The sequence below is a fragment of the Lepus europaeus genome, chromosome 6, assembly GCF_033115175.1.
Source record: "Lepus europaeus isolate LE1 chromosome 6, mLepTim1.pri, whole genome shotgun sequence".
NCBI lineage: Eukaryota > Metazoa > Chordata > Mammalia > Lagomorpha > Leporidae > Lepus > Lepus europaeus.
The window spans coordinates 96,944,959-96,971,102 of NC_084832.1; the positions used below are offsets into that span (position 1 = coordinate 96,944,959).

Sequence of the window (26,144 nt, forward strand, 5' to 3'; positions counted from 1 at the left end):
CTGGATTTTGATATTGTAAAGGTGCCTCTTTGTATGATTCATCTAAATCCATGACCCATGTTGTATTGACTGACCTTCCAGAAGGAAATGGACTGATGTTTGAGCGTATTCTCTGATGCCAGCTGTCTAGATATCTGGACATGAAAGTAACTTCTTCCTTAGACCTGGTGTATTATGGTCTGCATATCATAAAGGAATTAGGGCCCTACAAGGGTACCTCACTCCCCTGTGTTACACTCATCACAATGACTGTCCTTCCATATCCCTATCCATTGCCTACCTATCCATTGTGTCCTACCAAGAAAATAAACTTTCTCTAATATCTGAAATTCATTTTTCCTAATAGCCAAAAACATTTTCCAGTTTGTCTTATTCTGCTTTGTTTGACTGCAGGAGGTCTAGTTGCAGCCAAATACGTGACACAATTCAAATAGAAAATACAAATTTTGTTCAGTTTTATCCCACATACACCCAACTCCATTAACCCTTTTGGCCATCCCCTCAATATAAAATTCTAGATTACTCACTTGCACTTCTAGATGGGATACCATACATCATGACAGTTCTTCCTGTTTCTAGATGTGGGGGCCTAGGAAACAGCAGATTTCTCTCCGCTGAACATACTTCAGGCTTCCGGTAATGGAGATTGGTAATTACTTTCAGACCCATAGCCTTCAAATACACAAGCAACAAAAAACTGCATATTTTTCATACAAAACTTAAAAAGGTGCTATTACTTATAATGTAGTGATAAATATACCATAAATATCTTTTTTCCTTTGCTAGTGAGGGCCTGGGATCTCAGAAGTTAGGGCACCATTATTTGATTTATGGAAAAGAGTTTGTGGATTCAAAAGGCTTCCAAAGCCAAGGCAGCTTATGTCAAGAGCCTCGGGTGATCACTGACGTCATACATAAGAGTGTTAATTGTTAAATTAACAAGAGTCACTGTGCACTAACTTCCTATACAGAATCTCTGTCCTCAAAGAGTTGTGTTATGAGAGTTAATAGTACAACTTTGTTAACAAAGATTTACTTCATTTTAGTGTATTAAGTAGTGGATATTCTTATGTCTCATAAGTTATGGTTATGTCTAAATGCTTGCAAAAGATGTAGAATTCTTGAATTCTTTAAAGTTAATTAAGTTTCTCAAAAAAAAAAAAACCAAAAAAAAAAAAAGTGAAATCAACTTCAATTTGTAATGACTTTGAACAGCCCTTGTCTCGATTCTCAACGAACAGTTTTTTTCATACAATTTGTTGAAGTCTTTACTTAGTATAGAGTTAATCTTCTGCGTATAAAGTTCATTGAAAATATATCTTAGTATAAAACAAGACTGAGAATAGGAGAGGGAGGAGGAAGAGGGGTTGGGAGAGTGGGTGGGAGTAAAGTGGAAAGAATCACTATGTTCCTAAATTTGTATTTATGAAATACATGAAGTTTGTATTCCTTCAATAAAATGTTTATTTGGGGGGGAAAAACCCTAATTTAGAGGAATAATGACAAATCACTGTGATTTATCTAGCACTTATTATGTGCTAACATTTTTCTGAGTACTTTATTATTCTTCAGTTAGTCCTAAGGAAAAAGTAGTTACAAGATGGGCACTATCATTTCTCTAACATCAAACACACACACATACAAACACACATATATAATGCATACTCCAATAAATTGAAGAGCTGGGACTTAAAGACTGGATCATTCAACGCCCTTTTACTTATACACCTATGACTTAATTATAAAGTTCCTTTCATGGTGCCAGTAACCACCCTAGGCTCTCGTCATGAGTTACCAAGGCTATGGAAGCCTTCCAAGTTTGCCAACTCTGATCATATTTAGACAAGGTCATAAAAGACAGGGTGAGGATAGTAACCAATGATCCTAAGAGTGGCATTAACCAGGTCTGAACAATTATACAGCATTAAGTGGGGAAGAGGACCATCAGTACACACAGGTTGGGAGTAAAGCCATTGGTGGTAGAGTAGAGGTTATGATTACAAAGGCATGAGGCCCAAGTGCACTAGACAGGGTCTAGAACAACGGACAGGGTCATTATTAGAGGAGCTAAGAAAGGTGCTGTCTAAGCTACAATTAAGTTTTCTGATTGAGAGGCAAATAGAACCTGATAGAAGGGGCTTGATAATAATCTGGTGGGCTTTAGGCCTTGTAAGTTAAGAGGCCCAGACCTATCTATCTCTTCCCAAGAGGGGTACATCCTAAGGGAGGTGTGAACCTCCTAGGGGAAGGCACTCTGTTGACTTTCATTACTTGGCTGGCCTGGGAGGAGAGCTGGCCAGGTAAAGGCAGGTGGCATCTCTAACAAGAAATTTACAGTTCTGCCTGCAATGTTGCTGACCCACTTGGCCGTCCCCTCAGCTGCAGTGGTCACTTTGCCCTTGCTCCTCATGTGCGATCTCTGTCCTTAATGTGCTGTACATTGTGATTTAATGCTATAACTAGTACTCAAACAGTATGTTTCACTTTGTGTTTCTATGTGGGTGCAAACTGTTGAAATCTTTACTTAATATATACTAAATTGATCTTCTGTATATAAAGAGAATTGAAAATGAATCTTGATGTGAATGGAAGGGGAGAGGGAGCGTGAGAGGGGAGGGTTGCGGGTGGGAGGGAAGTTATGGGAGGGGGAAGCCATTGTAATCCATAAGCTGTACATTGGAGATTTATATTCATTAAATAAAAGTTTAAAAAAAAGTTCCTTTCATGGAAGCCTCAGAACATATAATTGATAATCCAGGTATAAATAGAATCTAGACTATATTTTAGTCTCTTGGTTTGATTATTTATACATAATATAATATTTATTATGATAAACTGGAGACTCATTGCTTCTAACATGAAGTTTTATATTTCAGTCACATTACTTTCAACAAAAAATTGAAACCAACAAAATTAATATCTTCTTTTTTGTCGAATAATTTCTGAGTACTGTATTGGCAAATTAAAGAAACCACTCTGAAAACATAGGAAGAAAATTATATAACTGTTAGACCATAAAGATGCATTATAACTGCTAAAATTAAAATTCAGATGAAATATTTCATGAAAATCTTTTGTGGTCTTACCCTAATAATATCATAGATGTCTCCATCGCCATGGTTGCTTACAGGTATATAATATAATCCATTGTAAAACATATCCTTCTGAGGAATGCAAGGGTCTACTTTGCTATCATCCAGATTGAAACCATGGAAGAAATAATCTTGTGGATCTATATTTGGGAGCAGGTTGTATACCTGTGAGAAAAATCATATATTCATCAATTATTTTAAGCACTACTTTCACAATTACAAAATTGGGAGGGTAGGATGGAAAGTATTATGCTCTTAAAACTGTATATGTGGGGGCCGGCGCTGTGGCTAGCGGGTTAAGCCACCGCCTGCAGTGCCGGCATCCCATACGGGTGCCAGTTTGAGTCTTGGCTGCTCCACTTCCACTCCAGCTCTCTGCTGAGGCCTGGGAAAGCAGTAGAAGATGGCCCAAGTCCTTGGGCCCCTGCACCTGTATGGGAGACCTGTAAGAAGCTCCTGGCTCCTGGCTGTGGGTTGGCACAGCTCTGGCTGTTGCGGCCAGTTGGGAAGTGAACCAGCAGATGGAAGACCTCTCTCTCTCTGCCTCTCTTTCTCTCTCTGTGTAACTCTGACTTTCAAATAAATAAATAAATAAATCTTTAAAAAACTGTATATATGAAATACATGAATTTTCCCCTTTATATAAATAAAAAATAAAAAATATTTAAAAAGTTTAAATATGTATATGAAACTACTGAATGAACACATAGGAGAAACACTTCAACATTTTGGCATGGGCAAAAAAATATTTTGTAAGACTCCAAAGCATGGGAAACAAAAGCAAAAATAGACAAATAGGATTATATCAAACTAAGAGGCTTCTGTACAGCAAGGGAAACAGCCAACAGGGTAAACACATAGCCTACAGAATGGAAGAAAATATTTGCAAGTTATGCATCTGACAAAGGATTAACATCCAAAATATGTAAAGCACTTTGAATACTCAACAACACATGAAGAATCCAGTTAAGAAATGGGAAAGAATCTCAAAGAAAATTTTTCAGGAGAAGAAATACAAATGATCAACAAATATATTGAAAAAATACTTAAATAACTCACCATCAGGGAAATGCAAATCAAACTCACAGTGAGGAGTCATCTCCTGCCAATTAGGATTGTTATTATCAAAAGGACAAAAAATAACACGCTGGTGAGATGTGGAGAAGGGGGAGCCCTTTATACTGTTGATGGGAATGCAAATCAATACAGCCACTATAGAGAATAGTGCAGAGCTTCTTCAAACAACAAAATAAATCTTCAGTATGACCCAGATATCCCCTTTCTTGGTCTTTGAAAGAGATACCCACAGATACCTACAGATACATTAGCTTATGAAAGAGACACCTGCACTCCCATGTGCTTTGCAACACTATTCACAATTACAAAGATATGAATTCAAGTGAGGTGTCCACACATAGAATGGTTAGAGAGAATGCGGTACATATACACAGTGGAATATTGCTCAGCCATTAAAAAATGAAATCCTGACATTTGCACCAAAATGTATGGAACTGGAGATCTTTAAGTGAAACAAACTAGACACCAAAAGACAAATGTTGCATATTCTCTCTTATATGTGGAAGTTTTCAAAAAAAAAAAATCATGTATCTGATGTGGAAGAAGGGAGAGAGGGAAATTGGGTAGTGGGTACCCAAACACAGTCAAGTAGAAGCAATCAATTCTAGTAGTACAAAATAGTGTATCACTGGTGTGTATAAAGTATCGGCAGAGGAGCTAGAAGACTCCAAACATAAAGAAAAGATAAGGAACTGGAAAGGCTAATTGCCTGGTTTGACCAGTTTACATGATGTATACATCTTGCACTGTACCCCATAAAAATATACAAGTATATGTTAACAAAAAATAAGTCAAAATGATTCTTTAGAAATCTAGAGACATGACTACCGGATGCAGTGATTCTGCTGGGCCCTTGCACTCGGGGGAAAAGAAATGTGGTACAAAATGGCAGCTGCCTACAGTTGGAGAGCTGGCAGAGTCAACGTTTAACATCTTGAATTTGACAGCCATGCTTTATTATGTAGGTAATATCTTTTTTTTATTTGACAGAGTTAGACAATGAGGGAGAGAGGGACAGAGAGAAAGATCTTCCTTCCATTGGTTCACTCCCCAAATGGCAGCCATGGCTGGAGCTATGCCGATCCGAAGCCAGGAGCCAGGTACTTCCTCCTGGTCTCCCACACGGGTGCAGGAACCCAAGCACTTGGGCCATCCCCCACTGCCTTCCTGGGCCACAGCAGAGAGCTGGACTGGAAGAGCAGCAACCGGGAATAGAACCCGGCACCCATATGGGATGCCAGCGCCACAGGCAGAGGATTAATCAACTGAGCTACAGCGCCAGCCCTAGTAATATCTTCATTCTTAAGAAATGAACACTGATATCCCAGGGAATAGCACAGCAGAATGTATGTAACCTTCTTACAGTTCAAAGAAAAAAATTCCAGAGGTGGGTGTGTGGTGCAGATTGGAGTGCTGAGTTTGTACCCCAGCTATTCGTTTCTAGCCCAGCTTCTGGATGAGGAGCAGTCTGGGAGGCAGCAGATATGAATCAAGTACTTGGGTACCTGTCACCCACATGGGAGACATGGATTGAGTTCCTGACTCCTGGTTTAGCCTGGCCCAGACCTGGCTTTTGCAGGCATTTGGGAAGTGAGCAGTGGGTGGAAGATCTCTCTCCATCTCTCTCTGTCACTTGTTCTCTCTGTCTCTCTGCCTTGCAAATAAAATAAAAGTAAATAATTATAACTTAAAAACGTAAATGTATACATAATTGTGTGTGTGGGTGTGTGTATATGTGTGTGTGTGGTTGTGTAGGGGTGAAGGAGTGAGAAAGAAAATGTGACAAATGTTAAAAACTAGTGAACCTGCTAAATGGTACTTGGGAGTTCTCCATATAATTCTTGCAGCTTATAAACTTATTTAAAACTAAAAATTAAGTTTGTATAAGATACTATGGAAAATGTAACCTCATATAACCTGAACTGGGATGTACTCATCTGTATCTGTATAGCATCATTTGATTCATACTCTTCGTATAGTTATTGAAAAGAAACAAAGGCGACCACTTTGGTTCTGATAGGTTCTGAGCCCCCTGGAAATTACTCTGGAATTTTCTATTTGAGGTCCATTGACAGATTTTTTCCATAAGTCAGGTTTTCTAAAATTTTTTTTCTTGCAACTTGTAGTTGTAGGAAGAACGAACAGAAGCTATTTACTCTGGATTCATGAAACTCTTCATAAAAACTGCATATGTGTATATTCCATATTTATAGACAAATCTTTCCTTTATTGGTTGATACTTCTCTATATTTTGAAATTAATCAGGAATTTGTAGGCCCCTCTAATAGGAAACTAAAGTATACTTAAGTAAAAATAGTTTATACTTACGGTATATTAAGTTATTAGTAAAATTTTTAGTTTTCTATTGAAAACTAGGTTTGCTGTAGTGTGTTGAAAGCAAAACACAAACCTGGATTTTTCAGTGAGATATTCAATTTGCAAAACTATATGTTTTGAGAAAAGAAACTTTAAAAATTGCAACAAAAAGATAAAGACGTTTCAAATGATTTTAGGCAGTTCCTTTTTTATGCCTTTTGTGTATTTTGTGCATGATGTATAGTACACAGGTTCTGATTTGAATAATCAGAAAAAAACAAAATTATTTAATTATATTTAAATGTAATAATAAATTTCAATAATTAATTATATGCATTTGTGTCAAAAATAAAAGAATAACAGAAATAATATTGATGCAAACTTCTAGAATTGCTGATCCAGAAATGTTTAACAAAATACAACATCCATGAATAGATAATAGAATGTGCAAGCAAATCCTTCAGCATAGAAATTTCTTTAACTCTGGGGCATTGTATCTATACAATTATGCCTATAATTTTAAAAACTGGGGCAGAGATTTGGCAGAGTGGTTTGGAAGCCATTTCAGACACCTGCATCCCACATCAGAGTGCTGGTTTTTGGTCCCAGTGCTACTCCTGCTTCCAGCTTCCTTGCAATACACACCCTTGCAGGCAGGTGAGGCCTTGAGTACTTCGTTCCCTGCCATCCATGTGGGATCCCTTGATTGAGCTCCTGGCTTCTGGCTTCAGGCTTTCCCAGCCCCACTCTTGCAAGCATCTGGGGAGTGAACCACCAAATGGGAGTGTTGTATGTTTCCCTATCTAATATAAACAAATAAATAAATGAGCAAACACTAAAAAAGAAGTTTTAAAAATCATGTTATTGGATAATTCCTAACCTGGTATAATTTACAGAAATATGCATTGTTTTGAGTGCTGGATTGGCCAAGAAAAATAAGTATATAATCCATGAAAGAACCAAGAAGAAAATATTTGATATTTTCAACATGTTCCATCTCAGATAAAAACATCTGAAGAGTAAGACTTGTGCAAAGGCAGACGAAGCTGAGGACGCTGAGGAAGTCAGAGGGCTTACATTTTCAGCAGACAGCTGCTGCTCGGGTCTCAGCAAAAGGACACTTTTATCCACAGCCCGGAGGGCACAGAATGAGCCAGGAGCTGCTTGAAGCCAGATGGTAGCATTGGAGCCAGGGAGCCCCTGCACCTTAGAGAACTTCATGCTCACCTGAAGGAGAAAAATAAAAGGAGCGTGGGGATGATTTCATAAGCAAATAATTGGATTAAATACGATCTTTTTCCAAATAAATCTTTATAGATATCTGCACCAACGTTTCTCCTGCCCACTCTCCCTGCCGGATCATCTCAGGATTGTTACTGATGCTGAAGAGTATCCCCTCCTAACTTAATCATTCATTGTGAAAATACCATGTAAAGGTGAGAGGAGAGATCACCCCTCTCACACGGGGCAGCCCAGAAAGAGAAGAAACATCACCTTGTTTTCAAAGCATTTGTCAATCTGGAATCGGACACTGTCGGCAACAATTTCGCCACTGGGGTGAAGGGTGTAGACAAACACGACAGCTACAGGAGCCAGGTCAGCACTGATGTTGATGGGGAATGAGAAGTTTCCATTCCGGGCTGTGCAAATGGGAGATGTCATCAGTAGATGCAAATGTTCCCTCTATCGCTGAGTACTCTTAGATAAAAACCCATGGCTTGTGGATAGAAAGATACGTGGGTGAACGAATTAAATAACTGGAGCTAAATATACAAATAAAGGGTGTATATAACAACAATATGGGAGTTTGGGAGACAATTTTCGAAAATGTACCCGGTGATTTGGCAATAATAGAGCTAGGTTGAAATCTCCTTTGTCACAACATTTAGCAGCTTATCTTGGGCCATGCTAACCTCTGCCCTCCATCCACAAATTGACCTAAGTGCTCTTCCTAACTTCTTGACTGGCTCTGCAATATTTTCTTAAAAAAAAAAAGAATGAAGTAGAGTACAGATTTAAAAATGACTATTACATAGACCTTTGTGCTTGATTTCCTTTTGTCCAGTGAGGAAGAGAGCTCCACGTACCATCACCTGCACAAGACAAAGAAGCGCAACATGTGTTATATTATCTAACCTAACATCACATTTGCAGATTACCGTCATATACTACCTTCTCTAATGCTAACTTACTCACTAGATAATAGCTTGTCTGATAATTCTGTTTCCTAAGAAAGCTTGCCCAAATATTAAAAATGGACTATGCACAAATGGAAAAGAACAGAGAAAGTGACTTCAATGGATTTAGAGTTTACTCTGTGTCAGAAATTGTGTGACCAACTTGTAATGAAACAAGCTAGGGGGTGCCCAAAGGTCTGAAATTGTCCAGACTCCCTGCCTTCAAACGCCTTCATCAACCCAACTTTGTATCTTAAGGCAGGTTGTTCCACCTGTTTGCTTCTGTTCCATTTTCCACAAACGGGGATAGTCACAAGGCTGACTGAATTAACATAAAGTTCCCTTCTGGAACAGCAGCAAACACATAATACTTACCCCAGGAGGTGCCTCTTATTATTTTCAATTAGAAATACTCATCTGAGAAAGTCAGCACTGGAGAGTTCAAACTATCTGCCCAAGATGAACTGATTTGCATGATAAATAGGAAAGGGTAAAGAATTCAAACCAGGAATGTTTTAATTTCCAGTGTGAGTCTTCTGTCTGCCTTGGAGAGACAAAATGGATAGAACGAAGACAGCTAGCTGATCTCACTGCTTATCAGAACGAGCGAGGCTTCCATTTTACTGTCCAGTGCCTGCCTACTACTTGACTATCTTGAAGGGTCATCAAGACTTGATGTGAGTTACAACTGAATGCTGGAAAGGCAGACTCTAAAGAGCAAGTCTGTCCATCTGAGGGGAAGTGAAATTGCCTGAGATCATTTTATGTGTTTGTTTCTAATGGGCCCAATGAGAAGATTGTGCTCACTCAGATTAATACAGCAGTACCACAGCACACTTTATAAACTGCTCTGTGCTTAAACAGGTGCACGAGTAGACGGGATTCCACGACTCCAGGAACTGAGACTCACCAGATAGAAGAAGTTTACATTGGAGCCTTCCTCGTACACTTCGCTGTACAGGGAGTAATGCACTGTGACAATCTTCTGCTCACTGCATCTAAGCTGCTTTGGTTCGGGAACAATCTTCAGGAAGCTGCTGGTTCGGGAGTAGAAGCGTGAGACTGAGAACTGTGAGTCCATGTACTGGGGTGTCAACCAGCTGGGAAGATAGCAGTTCTTAGGTCGGACATACGTGGCCTGGTAGGGTAAAAGAAAGTAGATTTTAGACCTATCAAGACTCCAAAGATGGTAGTTAGAAAAGAACAGATGACTTCTTATTCATTCGTTTGAAAGGGAGAGTGACAGAGAGAGAGAGGGAGAGAGATCTTCCATTTGCTGGTCCATCCCCCAAATGCCTAAAAAAGCCAGGGTTGGGTCAGGCCCAAGCCAGGAGCCAGGAACTCCATCCAGGCCTCCCACGTAAGTGGCAGGAACCCAAGTATTTGGGCCCTCGTCTGCTGCCTCTGAGGTGTGGAAGCAAAATAATAATAAGCTTTCCCCTCTTTTTGTATACAAAAATGACCATAAATACATTAATATTTCAACATACTGATGATAAATTGTTTATTACTTTCTAATTTAAGTCAGAGAATTGGATTCAGGCCTTGTTTCTTTGAGCTATATTTGAACATTAGCAAGTTTTTTAACTGCAAAATTCTGTTTAAGTAGCAGAAAAAAGAGAAATCATAGTACCTTCCTTATCAATGCATAAATGATAAAAAAAAAGACTCTCTTCATGTGCTATTTCTAGTTTCTGAGAGGAAGATATTGTTAGAGAATTTGTAATTATAATAACTGATATCTCATTCTCTCGAAGGAACATTCCCTTATACGTATATATAATATGATAGAGTTTAAATCTGTCAAAATACATTATCAACATAAATGATCTATCAAGAGCTAGAGGGCTGGCACTGTGCTCACTAGGCTAATCCTCCACCTGCAGCGCTGGCACCCCGGGTTCTAGTCACGGTCAGGGCACCAGATTCTGTCTCGGTTGCTCCTCTTCCAGTCCAGCTCTCTGCTGTGGCCTGGGAGTGCAGTGGAGGATGGCCCAAGTGCTTGGGCCCTGCACCGGCATGGGAGACCAGGAGAAACACCTGGCTCCTCGCTACGGATCAGCGCGGTGCGCCAGCCACAGCGTGCCAGCTGCAGCGGCCATTGGAGGGTAAACCAACTAAAAAGGAAGACCTTTCTCTCTGTCTCTCTCTCACTGTCCACTCTGCCTGTCAAAAAAAAAAAAAAAAAAAAGAGCTAGAGGTTTTCCATCACTGGTTCATGCCTCAGATGCTTGCAGGAGATTTCTAACATTCAAATGCCCTGTGGGATATCTAATGGCTTCCATTTACATTTTGTTGTCTTACTTTCAGGCTGAACTCCGGGTCGAATATATCTGAAGTGTCAATAGAAAACCGAGCTTCACCATTCTCATCTGTGGTGTAATTTCCTATAAGTTTGTCATTGAGCTCCAATTGCAACAATTTGCTCACCATAGGCACATTATTGGGACCCAAAAATTTAAGCTGTACCAAAAAGAAAAAAAAACACAAAATTTCACATTTCTACAGAGAAAGAAATTTTTATTCACTAGCACAATCACTTGCTTGTAATTTTATTATATTCAAACAGAATGATGCTTTCTTGAATATATATATTCATATGAAAAATTTATAATTTTATCTAGTGCTTTATTTTAGCCTAAAACTTTTTCCAGTCTATTAGACAGTAATGCAAAAAAAAAAAAAAAAAAATCAAGAAACTAGGAAAAGGAGTGTCCAGAGTTTTCAAAGGGAAATCTATGATCCATGAAAATAAAATGGGAGTTTTTTTTAAAGTCAAACCTACAGTTCCAGTATAAGAAATCCCTCTTCTGTAGAAAGGGTCCGTGTTCTCAAAACTGACACTTCCAAGCAATTGAGAGATGAAAATAGAGGCCTTTTCACTGATCTGCACACCTGTAAAATACAATAAAACATAGTGTCAGCGAGGACTTAATCATTTGTTTAAATTTTTAATGAATAAACAGCTTGGGGCTGGTGCTGTGGCCCAGCAGGTCAAGTCCCCACCTGCAGTGCTGGCGTCCCATAGAGGTGCTGGTTCTAACCACCTCCTGCCCCCACTGGCTGCTCCACTTCTGATCCAGCTCTCTGCTATGGCCTGGGAAAGCAGAGGAAGATGGCCCAAGTCCTTGGGCCCTTGCACCCACGTGGGAGACCTGGAAGAAGCTCCTGGCTCCTGGCTTTGGATCGGTGCAGCTCCAGCCTTTGCAGTCATTTGGGGTGTAAACCAGCAGATGGAAGATTCTTTCTCTCTTTCTCTGCCTCTACCTCTGCCTCTCTATAATTTTGCCTTTGAAATAAATAAGTGAATCTTAAAAAGTAAATAATAAATAAATAGCTTAGGGTACATATGAGAACTTTCTATATACAGGATTATATTCTTGTTCCAAAAAGGAGGTGCGAATGATTGGCAGCATGTTCTAGAACACTCTATGTTATCTGGCTATAGTATACTTCGAACTGGATAATGGAGTTAAAATGAAAATAATTCAACCAGAGGCAGTAGACAAAGCCCCTGAGTTCTTTCCTCCTATCAGTCTACACAGTTGTGGTTTGTGACAGACGTCACAGACATCCACGATATAAGGCTCTCACTTTCTCAAATATTTCTTGAGCTTGCGAGATAACTATGTGGTATCTAGACTTTTACCAGATTTGAAAATTTTCTGATAGCAAGGTAAACATGAATGCATTCAGAAATCAACAATGGAAGTAAATAAGCAGAGGAAAACCTCATCTAGCTAAGTTAGTCCTAAGCTAGTCAAATGTGATAAATCTACCCATTGTGAATTCTACCACAATATGATCAAGTATATTTATATAAAGCACTCGATATATAATATTATCCCAGTCCATTTTTAAATTCCAAGAAACAATTAGTAATAGAACCTGGTTTCAGCAACCCCAAATTAAATATCACTTTCTATTTTTTTTCATTCTTCTAACAAGTGTTTATCAAACACTCGCTATGTGTGTGTGATTTTGTAAATTTCTCACTAATAATTTTTGCACTCACAAATGTCCCCAGTCGTATTAAATCAAGTGTTGGCAACCTGCTTCTATAAAGGACATGATAATTATTCTAGGCTGTGAAGCATACAGGGTCTTTGCTACAACTAATTAAATTTGTTTTGTAATTTTATTTACATAAATAGGCAAGGATCTGGATTTGACACTTAAGATGTAAATTGTGAGCCCTTATATTAAATCAGAGTCATACTAATGGCTCTGGCAATTGCATATCAAGTGATTTGCACAATATTAAAAAGAAATATTTAATTTATTAGCTCAGCTCTAATACTTCAGAGGGAAGCTTCTTTGATTGATCCTGGCACAAGCAGGTAGTAGAAACATGTAACATTTACATAATAGATTTTTTAAGATTTATTTATGTGTTTAAGGGCAGAGTGACAGGGAGAGAGAGAGAGACAAAGACACAGAGAAATGGAGTGCTGTCATCCACTGGTTCAGTCCCCAGAAGGCCACAACAGCCTGAGCTGGGCCAGGCTGAAACCAGCCGCCAGGAACTCCATCCTGAATCTCCCACAACGGTGACAGGGGTTCAAGTACTTGAGCCACCATCTGCTGTCTTCCCAGCAGCACACATAGTCATTTTTTATTATTATTTGACAGGTAGAGTAACAGACAATGAGAGAGAGAGACAGAAAGGTCTTCCTTCTGTTGGTTCACTCCCCAAATGGCCGCTATGGCTGGCTCTGCGCCGATCCGAAGCCAGGAGCCAGGTGCTTCTTCCTGGTCTCCCATGCCGGTGCAAGAGCCCAAGCACTTGAGCCATCCTCTACTGCCCTCCCAGGCCACAGCAGAGAGCTGGACTGGAAGAGGAGCAACCAGGACTAGAACCTGGCGCCCATATGGGATGCTGGCACCGCAGGCGGAGGATTAACAAAGTGAGCCATGGCGCTGGCCCCCACATAATCATTTTATTTTAAATATTACTTGGAAAATCTTATTCAAAAATAATACTCAAGTTAACCTATTGGCAAAAGTACTTCTTTTTCTATTTTGATCTACATTTTATGCAAATTGCTAATTCAGTAAGTTTCTTCCCAGTAAACTGCAATAAAATACAGTCATTACCTGTCCCAAATTCGGTAACAGTCACTGTGGTTTGAAATGTCATGTGAAACCCAGAACGGTACAGTTGGAAGACTTTGGTATTCACAATCTGAGAAACACAACCATTTTTCAACTGAAAAACAAAGAGAAGGCATAATGAAAAATTAGGGACCCAAGAGCCTTTCAGAATGCATGAAGTTTTAGTATAAATGTATGGCACCCTCACCCTCACCATGATTCTACCTCACAAACTTGAAATCACTAAAAAATTAAATGAGGAAGGGGAGAAGGAGGGGAAATTTTACTTTGTCATTTCAAAGCAGGAGGTGATGTGTATTTTATAGATTTCGAGAAAATTCTCCCAGAAACTTTGTAGCTGGAAAGAGAACAGAGGCTGAAAATGGAACAGAATGATATCTAAGAATGAGCAATTAAAATTAAAATCATCTTGAGTGGCACTAAGATCAGCTGAAACAAGTACTTTTCAACTGTGACACCAGAACAAGCTTAGAGATCCTAAAAGCTACCTTAGGTGGCCACATGCACAGGACAGCAGTAGGTGAGACTTGGTTCTAAGACTGGAAATTCATGAATATTGGGAACCTTGGTATGTCAAAAATGATTTCATTATTTAAATGACAGACTTGAAAAAGATCTTTTTTTATTTTTATTTTTTTTGACAGACAGAGTGGACAGTGAGAGAGAGAGACAGAGAGAAAGGTCTTCCTTTACCGTTGGTTCATCCTCCAACAGTCGCCACGGCCGGCACATCGAACTGATCCGATGGCAGGAGCCAGGTACTTATTCTGGTCTCCCATGGCGTGCAGGGCCCAAGCACTTGGGCCATCCTCCACTGCACACCCTGGCCATAGCAGAGAGCTGGCCTGGAAGAGGGGCAACCGGGACAGAATTCGGCGCCCCAACCGGGACTAGAACCCAGTGTGCCGGCGCCAAAGGCAGAGGATTAGCCTGTTGAGCCATAGCGCTGGCCTTGAAAAAGATTTTGCTTAGAATGAAGGGTAATATTTATAATAAAAATATTTCAGCTTCATGTGTGCGGCAAAGCAGAAGTAATGAAGAGTTCTCAAAAGAATGATTCCAAATTGATAACAGGAACATGTAAAGATGCTCAGACTAACTAATAATTACACAACTCAAGTTAAAACAAAATAAACTCTATTAAAATGGTAAAATACTAACTGATAGAATAAAAAAGGGAGAGAACGATCCAACGTGGGAAGTGGGCTACACAGCAGACTCATAGAATGGCAGATGTCCTAAACAGCACTCTGGCCTCAGAATCAGCCCTTAAGGCATTCGGATCTAGCTCAAGAGCCCATGAGAGTATTGTAGGCATGGAAAGCCAAGACACTCTGGCAGAAAAAAAACAAAACAAAACAAAACAAAAAAAAAAAAAAACAACAACCACCTAAATGAGAGATCTGTGCAAGTGAGATCCCAGTGGAAAGAACGGGCCATCAAAGAAGGAGGTACCTTTCTCTAAAGGGAGGAGAGAACTTTCACTTTGACTATGACCTTGTCTAAATAAGATTGAAGTCGGTGAACTCAAAAGGTTTCCATAGCCTTGGCAACTCATGACTAGAGCCTAGGGAGATTACTGATGCCATAAACAAGAGTGTCAAATTGTTAAGTCAACAACAGGAGTCACTGTGCACTTACTCCTCATGTAGGATCTCTGTCCTTAATGTGTTGTTCAATGTGAATTAATGCTATAACTAGTACGGAAACAGTATTTTACACTTTATGTTCTGTGTGGGTGCAAACTGATGAAATCTTTACTTAATATATACTAAACTGATCTTCTGTAAATAAAGATAATTTAAAATGAATCTTGATGTGAATGGAATGGGAGAGGGAGCGGGAGATGGGAGGGTTGTGGGTAGGAGGGAAGTTATGGGGGCGAAAAAGCCATTGTAATCCATAAACTGTACTTTGGAAATTTATATTTTCTAAATAAAAGTTTTTTTAAAATGGTAAAATTTTTAAGCTTCTAAATATAATCCTAAAAATAATTTAGAAAATACAGTACTATATATTGCTGACAAGAATTTGAATGCTTAAGAATGGTTTGAACAGTAATAAGCTAATATTTCTTAAAATGAAAGTCTCTATCATCTGTCTTCCTAAATTTCCTTTGATTCAGGAAACCCACTCTGAGGATCTATTTAAAACAGATAGACCTTCCATATCTAAAGACAGTGTCACCAGATTGTTTACCACTCTGTTTTTCATACTGAGTTAAAAAAAATTAGACAGGTAAAGTGGTTGACTGAATTACATTATAATCACCATACAATGGGATATTGTGCTGGGGGAATGGAAGAATTTCACTCACTTTTCTCAGTCTGCATTTCCTTTGTAAAGATAGATTTCTAACTTGTCTTTACAAATTATTGATATTAACTTAGCAAATGTTCACTACATTTTGTCAGGAACCTCAGGACAATCCGAATAAAAACATAAACATTTGGGTGTATAAGCTTTTCAGTTTGAGAATTACAAAGGCAATCTTTGGTGAGACAGGCAGAGGTGTTCAATGATGGTTAAGATGCTGCAGATGGAGAAAGCAAGTGGTGGCTTCAACCAGGAACAGCATCTGAAGTCTTAACTGTAGATGCTGAGTTCCAGATGTTTGCAAATAGGCTGTTTTCATAAGGACTATTGCAGGTTGCATAGTTAGTAATATCATGGATTCATTTACGTAAAGGAAAATGAATGACTCTTCAAAGAAAGGCCAAGGAGGCCACCCAGACAGTGTATAAAATAAGGAAGCCAAGAAGACCTTCCAGGTCAACACATCTTGAAAATCTACAGTTGGATAACAATTTATTTGGAGGAGAGACTATGAAATCATTTTAAACATTGTATTTTTTCCACAGTCTTTATCTCAATTAGCTGCAATCTCCATTATCCACAAAGTGTAAATGGTGTTTAAATCCTTTTAACACATAGAACCAAAGAAAGAATAATAAAGAAAAATGAGAATTACTTTTTATGAGTAGAGATCATGATATTTACCTGTGCAATAAATTGCTCACATATTTCATTGTTTTCTTTCTCACAATTCGTAGAATAAAAAAGTTCTCTGCACACTCGGATTTGGGCTTTCCCTTGCACAGACTGGCCATAGGTGTACCTGGTGGGAGAAGGTGTACTTGTGATCAGAGACGAACAATATATAGCAATCGTCAATGGTCTCCTGCAGAAATTACATATGAAATCTTAAACTATGAGTGCCCCAATCTAACCAAATTCATTAGAAATTCCAACCTATTGATGATTTTTTTCCTTACAGAATTTAGGTTGATTTGGGCATTCAACTTATCAGGACAATTTGGCGACTTTAAAAAAAATCAAATTCAAGGTAATGTAGAATCTAAATCTATCTAAAATAATATTTAATTATCAGGTGGAGTTTAAGATTATATTTTAATTTTATAGAAATATAAAAACTAATTGCAGTCTCTTTTCTTTAGAAGAAAATTATATATACATAAATGAAATTTAGATGATGCAGGATCTTGAAGTGTTTCAAGATCATCATTTTAAAAAATAATTATTTTTTAACCATTCAATAAATCTAAAAGGCATAGAAACTGACATTAATTGAATGTTTTTAGAGCAAAAGGATAAAAACTAACAGACTGGATTGAAGACATATCTCACTTTCTCCTAAAACATAAAAACCACAACACAAGTGCAAACAAAGGCAAAGCCAATTAATTTGAAGTTTTGTCATTGTAGTGGTAACTTGAGGATTCTTTCCACTAAGATTTGGGAAAAATGATAACAAATGCAAAACTAGTATTTAGTAAGACTGAATACCTATTAAATGTATAGATTATAATAAATTTTCCTGTAATTATTAGATGAAGATCTGTATCAGGTGTTTTTAATTTCCTAAATTTTAAAAATTTATATAAATGCAATAAATTTCATGTATCTCATAATACAGTTTTTTTGTTTTTTTGGTTTTTTGGTTTTTTTGACAGGCAGAGTGGACAGAGAGACAGAGAGACAGAGAGAAAGGTCTTCCTTTTGCCATTGGTTCACCCTCCAATGGCCGCCGTGGCCGGCACACTGCGGCTGGTGCATCGCGCTGATCCGAAGCCAGGAGCCAGGTGCTTATCTTGGTGGAGGATTAGCCTAGTGAGCCATGGCGCCAGCCTCATAATACAGTTTTAAGTACATAATGAGAGGCCAGCACTGTGGCATAGCGGGTAAAGCCGCCGCCTGTGGTGCCCACATCCCATATGGGAGTCAGTTCGAGTCCCAGCTGCTCCACTTCCAATCCAGCTCTCTGCTGTGGCCTGGGAAAGCAGTAGAAGATGGCCCAAGCCCTTGGGCCCCTGCACCCACGTGGGAAGCTCCTGGATCCTGGATCCTGGCTCCTGGCTTCAGATTGGCGCAGCTCCAGCCATTGTGGCCAATAGGGGAGTGAACCAGCAGATGGAAGACCTCTCTCTCTCTCTCTCTCTCTCTCTCTCTCTGCCTCTCCTCTCTCTGTGTAACTCTGAATTTCAAATAAATAAATAAATCTTTAAAAAAAAAAAAGAAAGAAACTCAACAACAATAAAACAAACAGTCCAATTAAGAAAAAGGCAAAAGACATGAACAGACATTTTTCAAGGGATGAAATACAAATGGCCAACAGACACATGAAAAAATGCTCAGGATCACCAGCCATCAGGGAAATGTAAAACAAAGCCACAATGAGGTTTCATCTAACTATAGTTTGAAAGACATTCATACAAAAAATCAAAAAATAAGAAATGTTAATGAGGATGTGGGAGAAAAGGTACCCTAATATATTGTTAGTGGGAATGTAGACTAGTACAACCATTATGGAAGACAATATGGAGATTTTTCAGAAATCTGAAAATAGATCTACCCTATAACCCAGCCATCCCACTTCTAGGAATTTACCCAAAGAAAATGAAATCAGCATATGAAAGAGTGATCTATACCCCATATTTATAAAAGCTTAATTCACAATAGATAAGATATGGGATCAACCCAGTTGTCCATCAACAAATGACTGGATAAAGAAAATGTGGTGCATATACTGTATGGAATACTATTCATCCATAAAAAAGAATGAAGTCTTTCCTTCACAACAAAATGGATGCAACTGGAAACTGTTATACTTAATGAAATAAACCAGTCCCAAAAAAGATGAATGTCATATGTTTTCTCTTGTATGTAGTAGTTAATATATAATACAAAACAATGAATAGGAATGCAGCAGACATTTTGTGATTTGGTTGTTGCTTTTACCCCTTGTTTATACTCTGATGGAGCTGTGTTCTTTATGTTTTCTATTTGTTGCATATTATGGTTAGCGGTACATTAAGCCTGTGGTTATAGAATGGATGGAAATTATGTTTTTGCAGAAATTAAAATAAATAAAGAAAATAAGTAAGGAGGAGGATTGATGGAAGAGAGAGGGAAAGAGCAAAGTATGATTATCTTCTTAGAATTGCACCTATGAAATACATGAAATCTATTCTTGTTATATCAATGAAAATTTAAAGATAAAAAATATTAAAGAAACCAGGAGGAAGACAAAATCTTCCCCACAGCAAAGCAAGTTATCAGTAGCGTTAAGAGACATCCAACAGAATGGGAGAAAATACTCACAAGCTCCTTATCTGACAAAGGATTAATATCCAAAACATATCAACTCAACAAACTCAATAACAAAAAGCAACCAGTCCAGTAAAGAAATGGACAAAGGCCTTAACAGACAGTTCTCAAAAGAAGAAATACAAATGGCCAACAAGCAAAATGGATGCCACTGGGGTTACGTCAATTCTCCATGTCTTATTATCTTTCTTTCAAAAATAGAGATGATAATAGCACCTATCTCACAGTCTTCAAAAATGCATGAAAAAGCACATTATTAAAAAACTACGCATGGATTTCAAAAGTGTTCACACCAAAATAAATTTAACTTTTATTTCCATTTCCATAAATTTTTGAAGTATCTTCATAGGTAGTGGCTAACGCAGTAATTGACATTCAATTAATATTATTTTGTTATTTTTAGAAATCTGAGAAAAGGCATTCATGCTAACAAAATAAGAAGTATTGGAAGTAATTTGCCAAAAATAAAATCAAAATTTCCTTATTTGTATACAATTTTTACATTCCAATTATACAAATTTGCTGAAATTACGTCAATAAACTGCCTTATTTTCAGATTTTTGATGGTTAATTTCCTTTTCATGAAAATATCTAATGATGAATACTCAGTGAGGCAGAACTGAATAATAGCTGAATATATTTGGTGAGCAATATGGCAATCAAAAGATGAAAGGAATGTTACATATTATGTCTCCATAAATTACACTTTTGGAAGTCTTTCTTAAGTAAGCAATTTTTACTTCACAACAATTTTTATTATGCAACTATACAAAAATATATATATTCTACAAAACCATTAGTTACTAGAAAAGCAAAATGGAACAACTTACATGTTGTATAATAAGGGGTAATTAATTAAATTTGGTGTAGCCACATAAAGACATATTTATGTGAAAAGGAATTGGAATTTATGAAAGGCAGACATAACATGGAGACATGTTTTCTTAATTATTGTGGATAGAAAAGTATGACTGAAGTCATGGAAAATATTCATAGAAGATTAGAGGACAATAAATCTCAAGGTTTTTGGCAACTAATAGTGTTCATTATAGTTAATTTCTTATTTTTGTTATGTATTTCAAATATTCTATAAAGAGAATACACTGTTTTTCTAATATTTTAAATATAAGTTTATAAATAGTGAAAGTTACATGATTAATTTCATTGTTCTGAGACCTGTGTGAACCTGTGAGAATAAATACTTACTTAGCACATGCATCCACCTGGAATTCATCAACTGTAATAGTTACCGTTTGTGGTACACTGATCTTAACTTCAAACTTGGGCAACACTGGAAACAAAGAGAAAAATCCCTCAGCCCTCACAGTTGCAGGCGAGCAAAACTTACTGAAAGCATGTGGCTAAGCTCATTGCTACGTGGATTGAGCTTACTGCAATCAGGTAGCTAAACTCACACCCGATATTTTCCTATTCAGATGATTCCTAACTTAGAACATTTCCACCTTATGATGATGCAAAATAGATTTGCATTTGGTAGAAACTGTACTTAAGATTTTGAATTTTGATCTTTTTGTGGCCAGGGCATAGGACGTTTGATTCTCTTCTTCAGTGCTATACAGCAGTTGTGAGGAGCAATGCAAGATCTACAAACATGAATTCAGTCAATGGGATGTAACCCAGGCACTTTAAACTTAGAATATTTTCAAAATTTTTTAAAAAATATTTTCATTTTATTCGAAAGCAGTAAGAATGATAGAGATAAGAGAGACTGTCCACCTTCTAGCTTACTTCTCCCAAAATGTCCACAACAGCTAGGGCTAAGTCAGGCTGAGGCAGGAGCCAGGAATTCTTTCCTGGTCTCCCACAGAGGTGACAGGGATCCAAGTACTGGAGCCATCAAGCCATCACTTGTTGATTTAGGGTGTGATTTAGGAAGAAGCTGGATAGGAAGGGAAAGCTCTGGGACTCCAACCAGGCAGCAGGATATGGGATACAGGTGTCCCAAGCAGCAACTTAACCTCTGCGCCGAGCAGCTGTCCCTACTTTCAACTTTTGATGGTTCTATCAGGTGGCAACTCTGTCTTCAGTCAAAAAGTATCTGCAAATACATCTGTTTGTGCAGTCAGTGTTTCAACTGCCCCAAATTCTCTGTGACTCTGCTCTACCACAGGAGGTGAAGTTTTCTCATGAAGGGTCAATGGGGCAGGGATGGGGGTGAGGAGGCAGGGATCATAAGGATACTGGGCAAAGAGTGAGGAGCGAGAAAATGTTGACCTTGAAGCAAAAAAAAAAAAGTGAAACGAAGTGAGAAGAAAGCCATCATGATTTTTTTGCCTGTTTTTGCCTAAGTCTAATGTAAAGGTTGTGTTGTTCAAGAGGTTTGACTTCTTCATTTATATAGGACAACAAAAAAGAGCAATCAGTTACCGTATCTATTAACAGCAAAGCTGTGTGTCAATGTCCTCCCTGCTTTTCTTGTCACTACAATCGAGTAATCTCCAAACATTGGTTCTGAAATCAATCGGAATGACAGTTGGGTAATATTTTGGAAAGAAGTCACATTTTGCCATTGAAAAATCCTATTGTTTTGAGGATCCTAGAAAAGAATGGAGAAATAAAAATAATCAGAGGTTCTTTGAGAGTATTATCCTTATTTTGATACTTTCTGTAGCTACTAGAATTTTTAAAATGTTACTGTTTTTTTTTTAATTTTATTTAATGAATATAAATTTCCAGTGTACAGCTTATGGATTACAATGGCTTCCCTCTCCCATAACTTCCCTCCCACCCGCAACCCTCCCCACTCCCACTCCCTCTCCCCTTCCATTTGCATCAAGATTCATTTTCAATTCTCTTTATATACAGAAGATCAATTTAGTATAAAGATTTCAACAGTTTGCACCCACATAGAAACAGAAAGTGAAACATACTGTTTGAGTACTAGTTATAGCGTTAAATCAAAATATACAGCACATTAAAGACAGAGATCCCACATGAGGAGCAAGTACACAGTGGCTCCTGTTGTTGACCCAACAAATTGACACTCTAGTTTATGGCACCAGTAACCACCCTAGGTTGTCGTCATGAGTTGCCAAGGCTATGGAAGCCTTCCAAGTTTGCCGACTCTGATCATATTTAGACAAGGTCATAAAAGACAGAGTGAGGATAGTAACCAATGATCCTAAGAGTGGCATTTACCAGGTTTGAACAATTATATAGCATTAAGTGGGGAAGAGGACCATCAGTACACACAGGTTGGGAGTAGAGCCATTGGAGGTAGAGTAGAGGTTATGATTACGAAGGAATGAGGCCCCAGTACGCTAGGCAGGGTCTAGAACAAAGAACAGAGTCATTATTAGAGGAGCTAAGAAAGGTGCTGTCTAAGCTACAATTAAGTTTTCTAACTGAGAGGCAAATAGAACCTCACAGAAGGGGCTTGATAATAATCTGGTGGGCTTTAGGCCTTGTAAGTTAAGAGGCCCAGGCCTATCTATCTCTTCACATGGGGTATATCCTAAGGGAGGTGTGAACCTCCTAGGGGAAGGCACTCTGTTGACTTTCATTACTTGGCTGGCCTGGGAGGAGAGCTGGTCAGGTAAAGGCAGGGGGCATCTCTAACAAGAAATTTACAGTTCTGCCTGCAATGTTGCTGACCCTACTTGACCATACCCGGCCAGGTAAAGGCAGGGGGCATCTCTAACAAGAAATTTACAGTTCTGCCTGCAATGTTGCTGACCCTACTTGACCATACCCTCAGCTGCAGTAGTCACTTTGGAAGTTGGGCTGAGTGAAGGGCTTTTCAGCTTAGAGCCAATAAGATCTGTGGCTCTGACCTGGGCATCCTTCGACTCCAGGGCAGGTCCATTTCCAGTGATCCAACTCTTGGCACAGCTGCCAGGGCTCTTCACAAGCTGACTTCTGCTGAAGCCCAGGCTTACCACATTGAAAGCCACTGCAGTGGACTGGCCTGTTGGGTCTCCTTGAGGGCAGATCACTGTACAGATCAGCCATTAATAGGCCTGCCACCCATTGCTTCTGATGCCTAGCTTTCTTTTCCTCCTGGTTTGTGTTAAAGCAGACCAGAGGATGCAAGTCAAGGGAGTGCCCAAGTCCCATCTCTAATCTTCGGTGGCCTGAACTACAAGTCTATAGTCACAGGCATGTTCTGTAGTAGTTTTTCTAAGGTAGACAATGCCCATGAGGAAAATTATATTCTCACTTTAAAACATTCTTTCCCTTTGGTCTGAAAGGGAGGTTTTTTTCTACTTACTGTATACTTCACTGATGGCGAAGTGAATCTAGCTATGAGATTATTATTTAAGTTCTTATTTTGGCTATGCTATTACAGAAAAATATTAGCCTAAAATGTGCAAGAGAGAAACGTCAGATTACTCTCAGAAGATCTCCAATTAGACTCCCAGCAGACTTCTCATCAGAAACCCTACAAGCTAGAAGGGAATGGCGAGACATAGCCCAGGTACTAAGAGAGAAAAACTGCCAGCCCACAATATTATATCCTGCAAAGCTCTCATTTGTGAATGAAGGTGAAATTAAGACTTTTCATAGCAAACAGAAACTGAGAAAATTTGTTGCCACTCATCCTGCCCTGCAAAAGATGCTTAAAGGTGTGTTACACACATAAACACAGAAACATGGTCACCAATATGAAAGAAGGTAAAGGAAGGAAACCTCACAGCAAAAGATCACAGGAAGCTCAATCTCTCTTTGACATAGAATTAAACTCTGATACTCTGTTAAAGCAATGTGTTAAAGTAATCTATTATGTTCTCTTGATGTCTGTTACATTCTAATTGTTCAAAAACAGCTGAATTTTTATTAAGAGCTATGGGTTATGTAAATATGTGCTTATTTTCAAAGATTTGAATAATCACCTTGTAACAATGATCAAATTTGGTCTATGTTATGTCATGATTTTAAGGAATCTTATTTCAACCAGATATTTTGGATTTTGAGCCTTCTTGGCATTCTTGACAGGCATTCAAAAAATCAAAGTTTCAAACAATCTGGTCTCTAAAATTTCCAGTAAATCTTGGACTTTGGTTTTTCCAGTTTGGGCCCAACTGAAAAAATCGAAGGACCTATGTCTCTCATCTTATAGAGACACCAACTAATCAGGCTATTTGGATTATATTAGAAGTACTGTCAAGATGTGATGTGGTACCAAACTTTAAGTTTCTATAATGGAAAATGCTATTAATACAAATGTTTGAGAATTAAAAAGTCTAATGATCTTGTTACTAGACATGATAGTTATCTTAATGAGAAAGCCCCAGAGGCCTAAAGGGTTAAATACTTGTAAAATCCTACAGGTGCTTTCAAAAATACTGTGAAGTAAACAAAGGCCTCTTGTCGGTTGATGAGTTTATAATTTTAAACATGGCAACTTAAAGTCTTTTGTCATCCACAGTTATATATGATTTGCTGCTCATAAAACTAAAGCGTTGTTGGTTCTGTGTTTAGCTGTCCTCCTATAGGTTCCTATGGACTTTTTCCAGCCACTTCTATTGTATTCAGTACTTTGGGATGGCTCTGTAAACAGATGAAGCCAATAATGTATTAACAGTACCAACTGAGAGAAAGTATTGTTAACTGAGGTTACTAAAAACAAAAAGCAATTCAAATCAATTGGCAATCTACAAAAAGAGTTAAAGATTTTAAAAGCTATTATTAAAATTGCTATATTGGTCTACTATGCTATGTTATATGTGTATACATATTGTATGTCCACATGGGGAAATTTTATTAAGAGTTTTATTTTAAATGGCTTATAGATAAGATTGTCCATAAATTTAAGATGCTAAAATCAATCAAAGATACATTTTAATTTGTGTGACCTGAATCTGTGTATCATATGTTTTAAACCTGTTGATAGAAAGAAACTAAAAACATTTTATATGGTTGTGCTTACGTTTACTGGTTAAACAAACTACACCATGTTAGATATTTAAGAGGTGTTTTCAAATACATCATTCTTAAAATTTATAGAAGGCATTGGACCTTCTGGTAAATGTTTTCTTAAGTTGTTATCTAATGGTTGAAACGGTTTGCTAAGTATTCATGTGATATTGCTATTGTCAGCAAGCGATCTAGGACTTGGCTCCCTCATTTCTCTATTCTAAGCCCAACTTGTTCTTTCATTTCTCTATTCTCTTCAAGGTAGGAAACTAATTCTATTATGAAGGAATCTGTAGGACGCACAATTTAATCTTTAGACCTTATAAAAGAGATGGCTAATATTTTTCTGTAAAATGTTACTGTTTTATTGAGCTGATTTTCCCAAATTGTAAAAACAACTCAACTTCCTCAGTGCACTCAAATTCAGTGGTAAAAAAAGTATACCTCTCTTAAGCCCAAAAAGGATAAGAAAAAGTAATTTGCAGCCAACTCTTTTGATTTTGCTCTTTCTGAAGCAGTTACATCCTTGAAGAATTAAGAACTTGGCGTGATTGTTCTGGAGAAGTATTCTCTAAAGCAGTGTCCTCACACCAACAGGTGCACAAAGGGGTACTTACTCTAACAAATACTCAGTCTGTGTCTTAGTTGTCAATTACACACTGTGTGCAAGAGTTGCTACTCTTTCTCCTTTATTTGCTTTCAGCATATTGCTTCTTCCATGAGCTCAATTCAATAAATTTATTAATATAATCCAGCTGTGATTCAAGAGATTCTGATTTTAAAATCTCTACAAACAAGAACATTATGCACTACTCATTTAAATTTTTAGTGTTTTGCTTTGCTGCGAAGTCAAAAAGCTCAA

At 38.0% G+C, this 26,144-nt stretch overlaps 1 protein-coding gene across 1 annotated transcript in view; it reads right to left on the minus strand.

Moving 5' to 3' along the window:
- LOC133762433 (ovostatin homolog 2-like) overlaps positions 1–26,144 on the minus strand; it is a 61,760-nt gene that overhangs the window by 30,040 nt on the left and 5,576 nt on the right. Inside the window, exons 6-17 of the mRNA XM_062195425.1 lie at positions 21,794–21,962; positions 20,612–20,696; positions 16,778–16,895; positions 13,760–13,871; positions 11,448–11,557; positions 10,967–11,125; positions 9,573–9,800; positions 8,524–8,578; positions 7,980–8,125; positions 7,563–7,712; positions 3,087–3,257; positions 528–672 (exon numbers count right to left, since the gene is read on the minus strand). Of these exons, the coding sequence (XP_062051409.1) occupies positions 528–672; positions 3,087–3,257; positions 7,563–7,712; positions 7,980–8,125; positions 8,524–8,578; positions 9,573–9,800; positions 10,967–11,125; positions 11,448–11,557; positions 13,760–13,871; positions 16,778–16,895; positions 20,612–20,696; positions 21,794–21,962 (1,648 nt within the window). The remainder of the gene's footprint in view (positions 1–527; positions 673–3,086; positions 3,258–7,562; positions 7,713–7,979; positions 8,126–8,523; positions 8,579–9,572; positions 9,801–10,966; positions 11,126–11,447; positions 11,558–13,759; positions 13,872–16,777; positions 16,896–20,611; positions 20,697–21,793; positions 21,963–26,144) is intronic.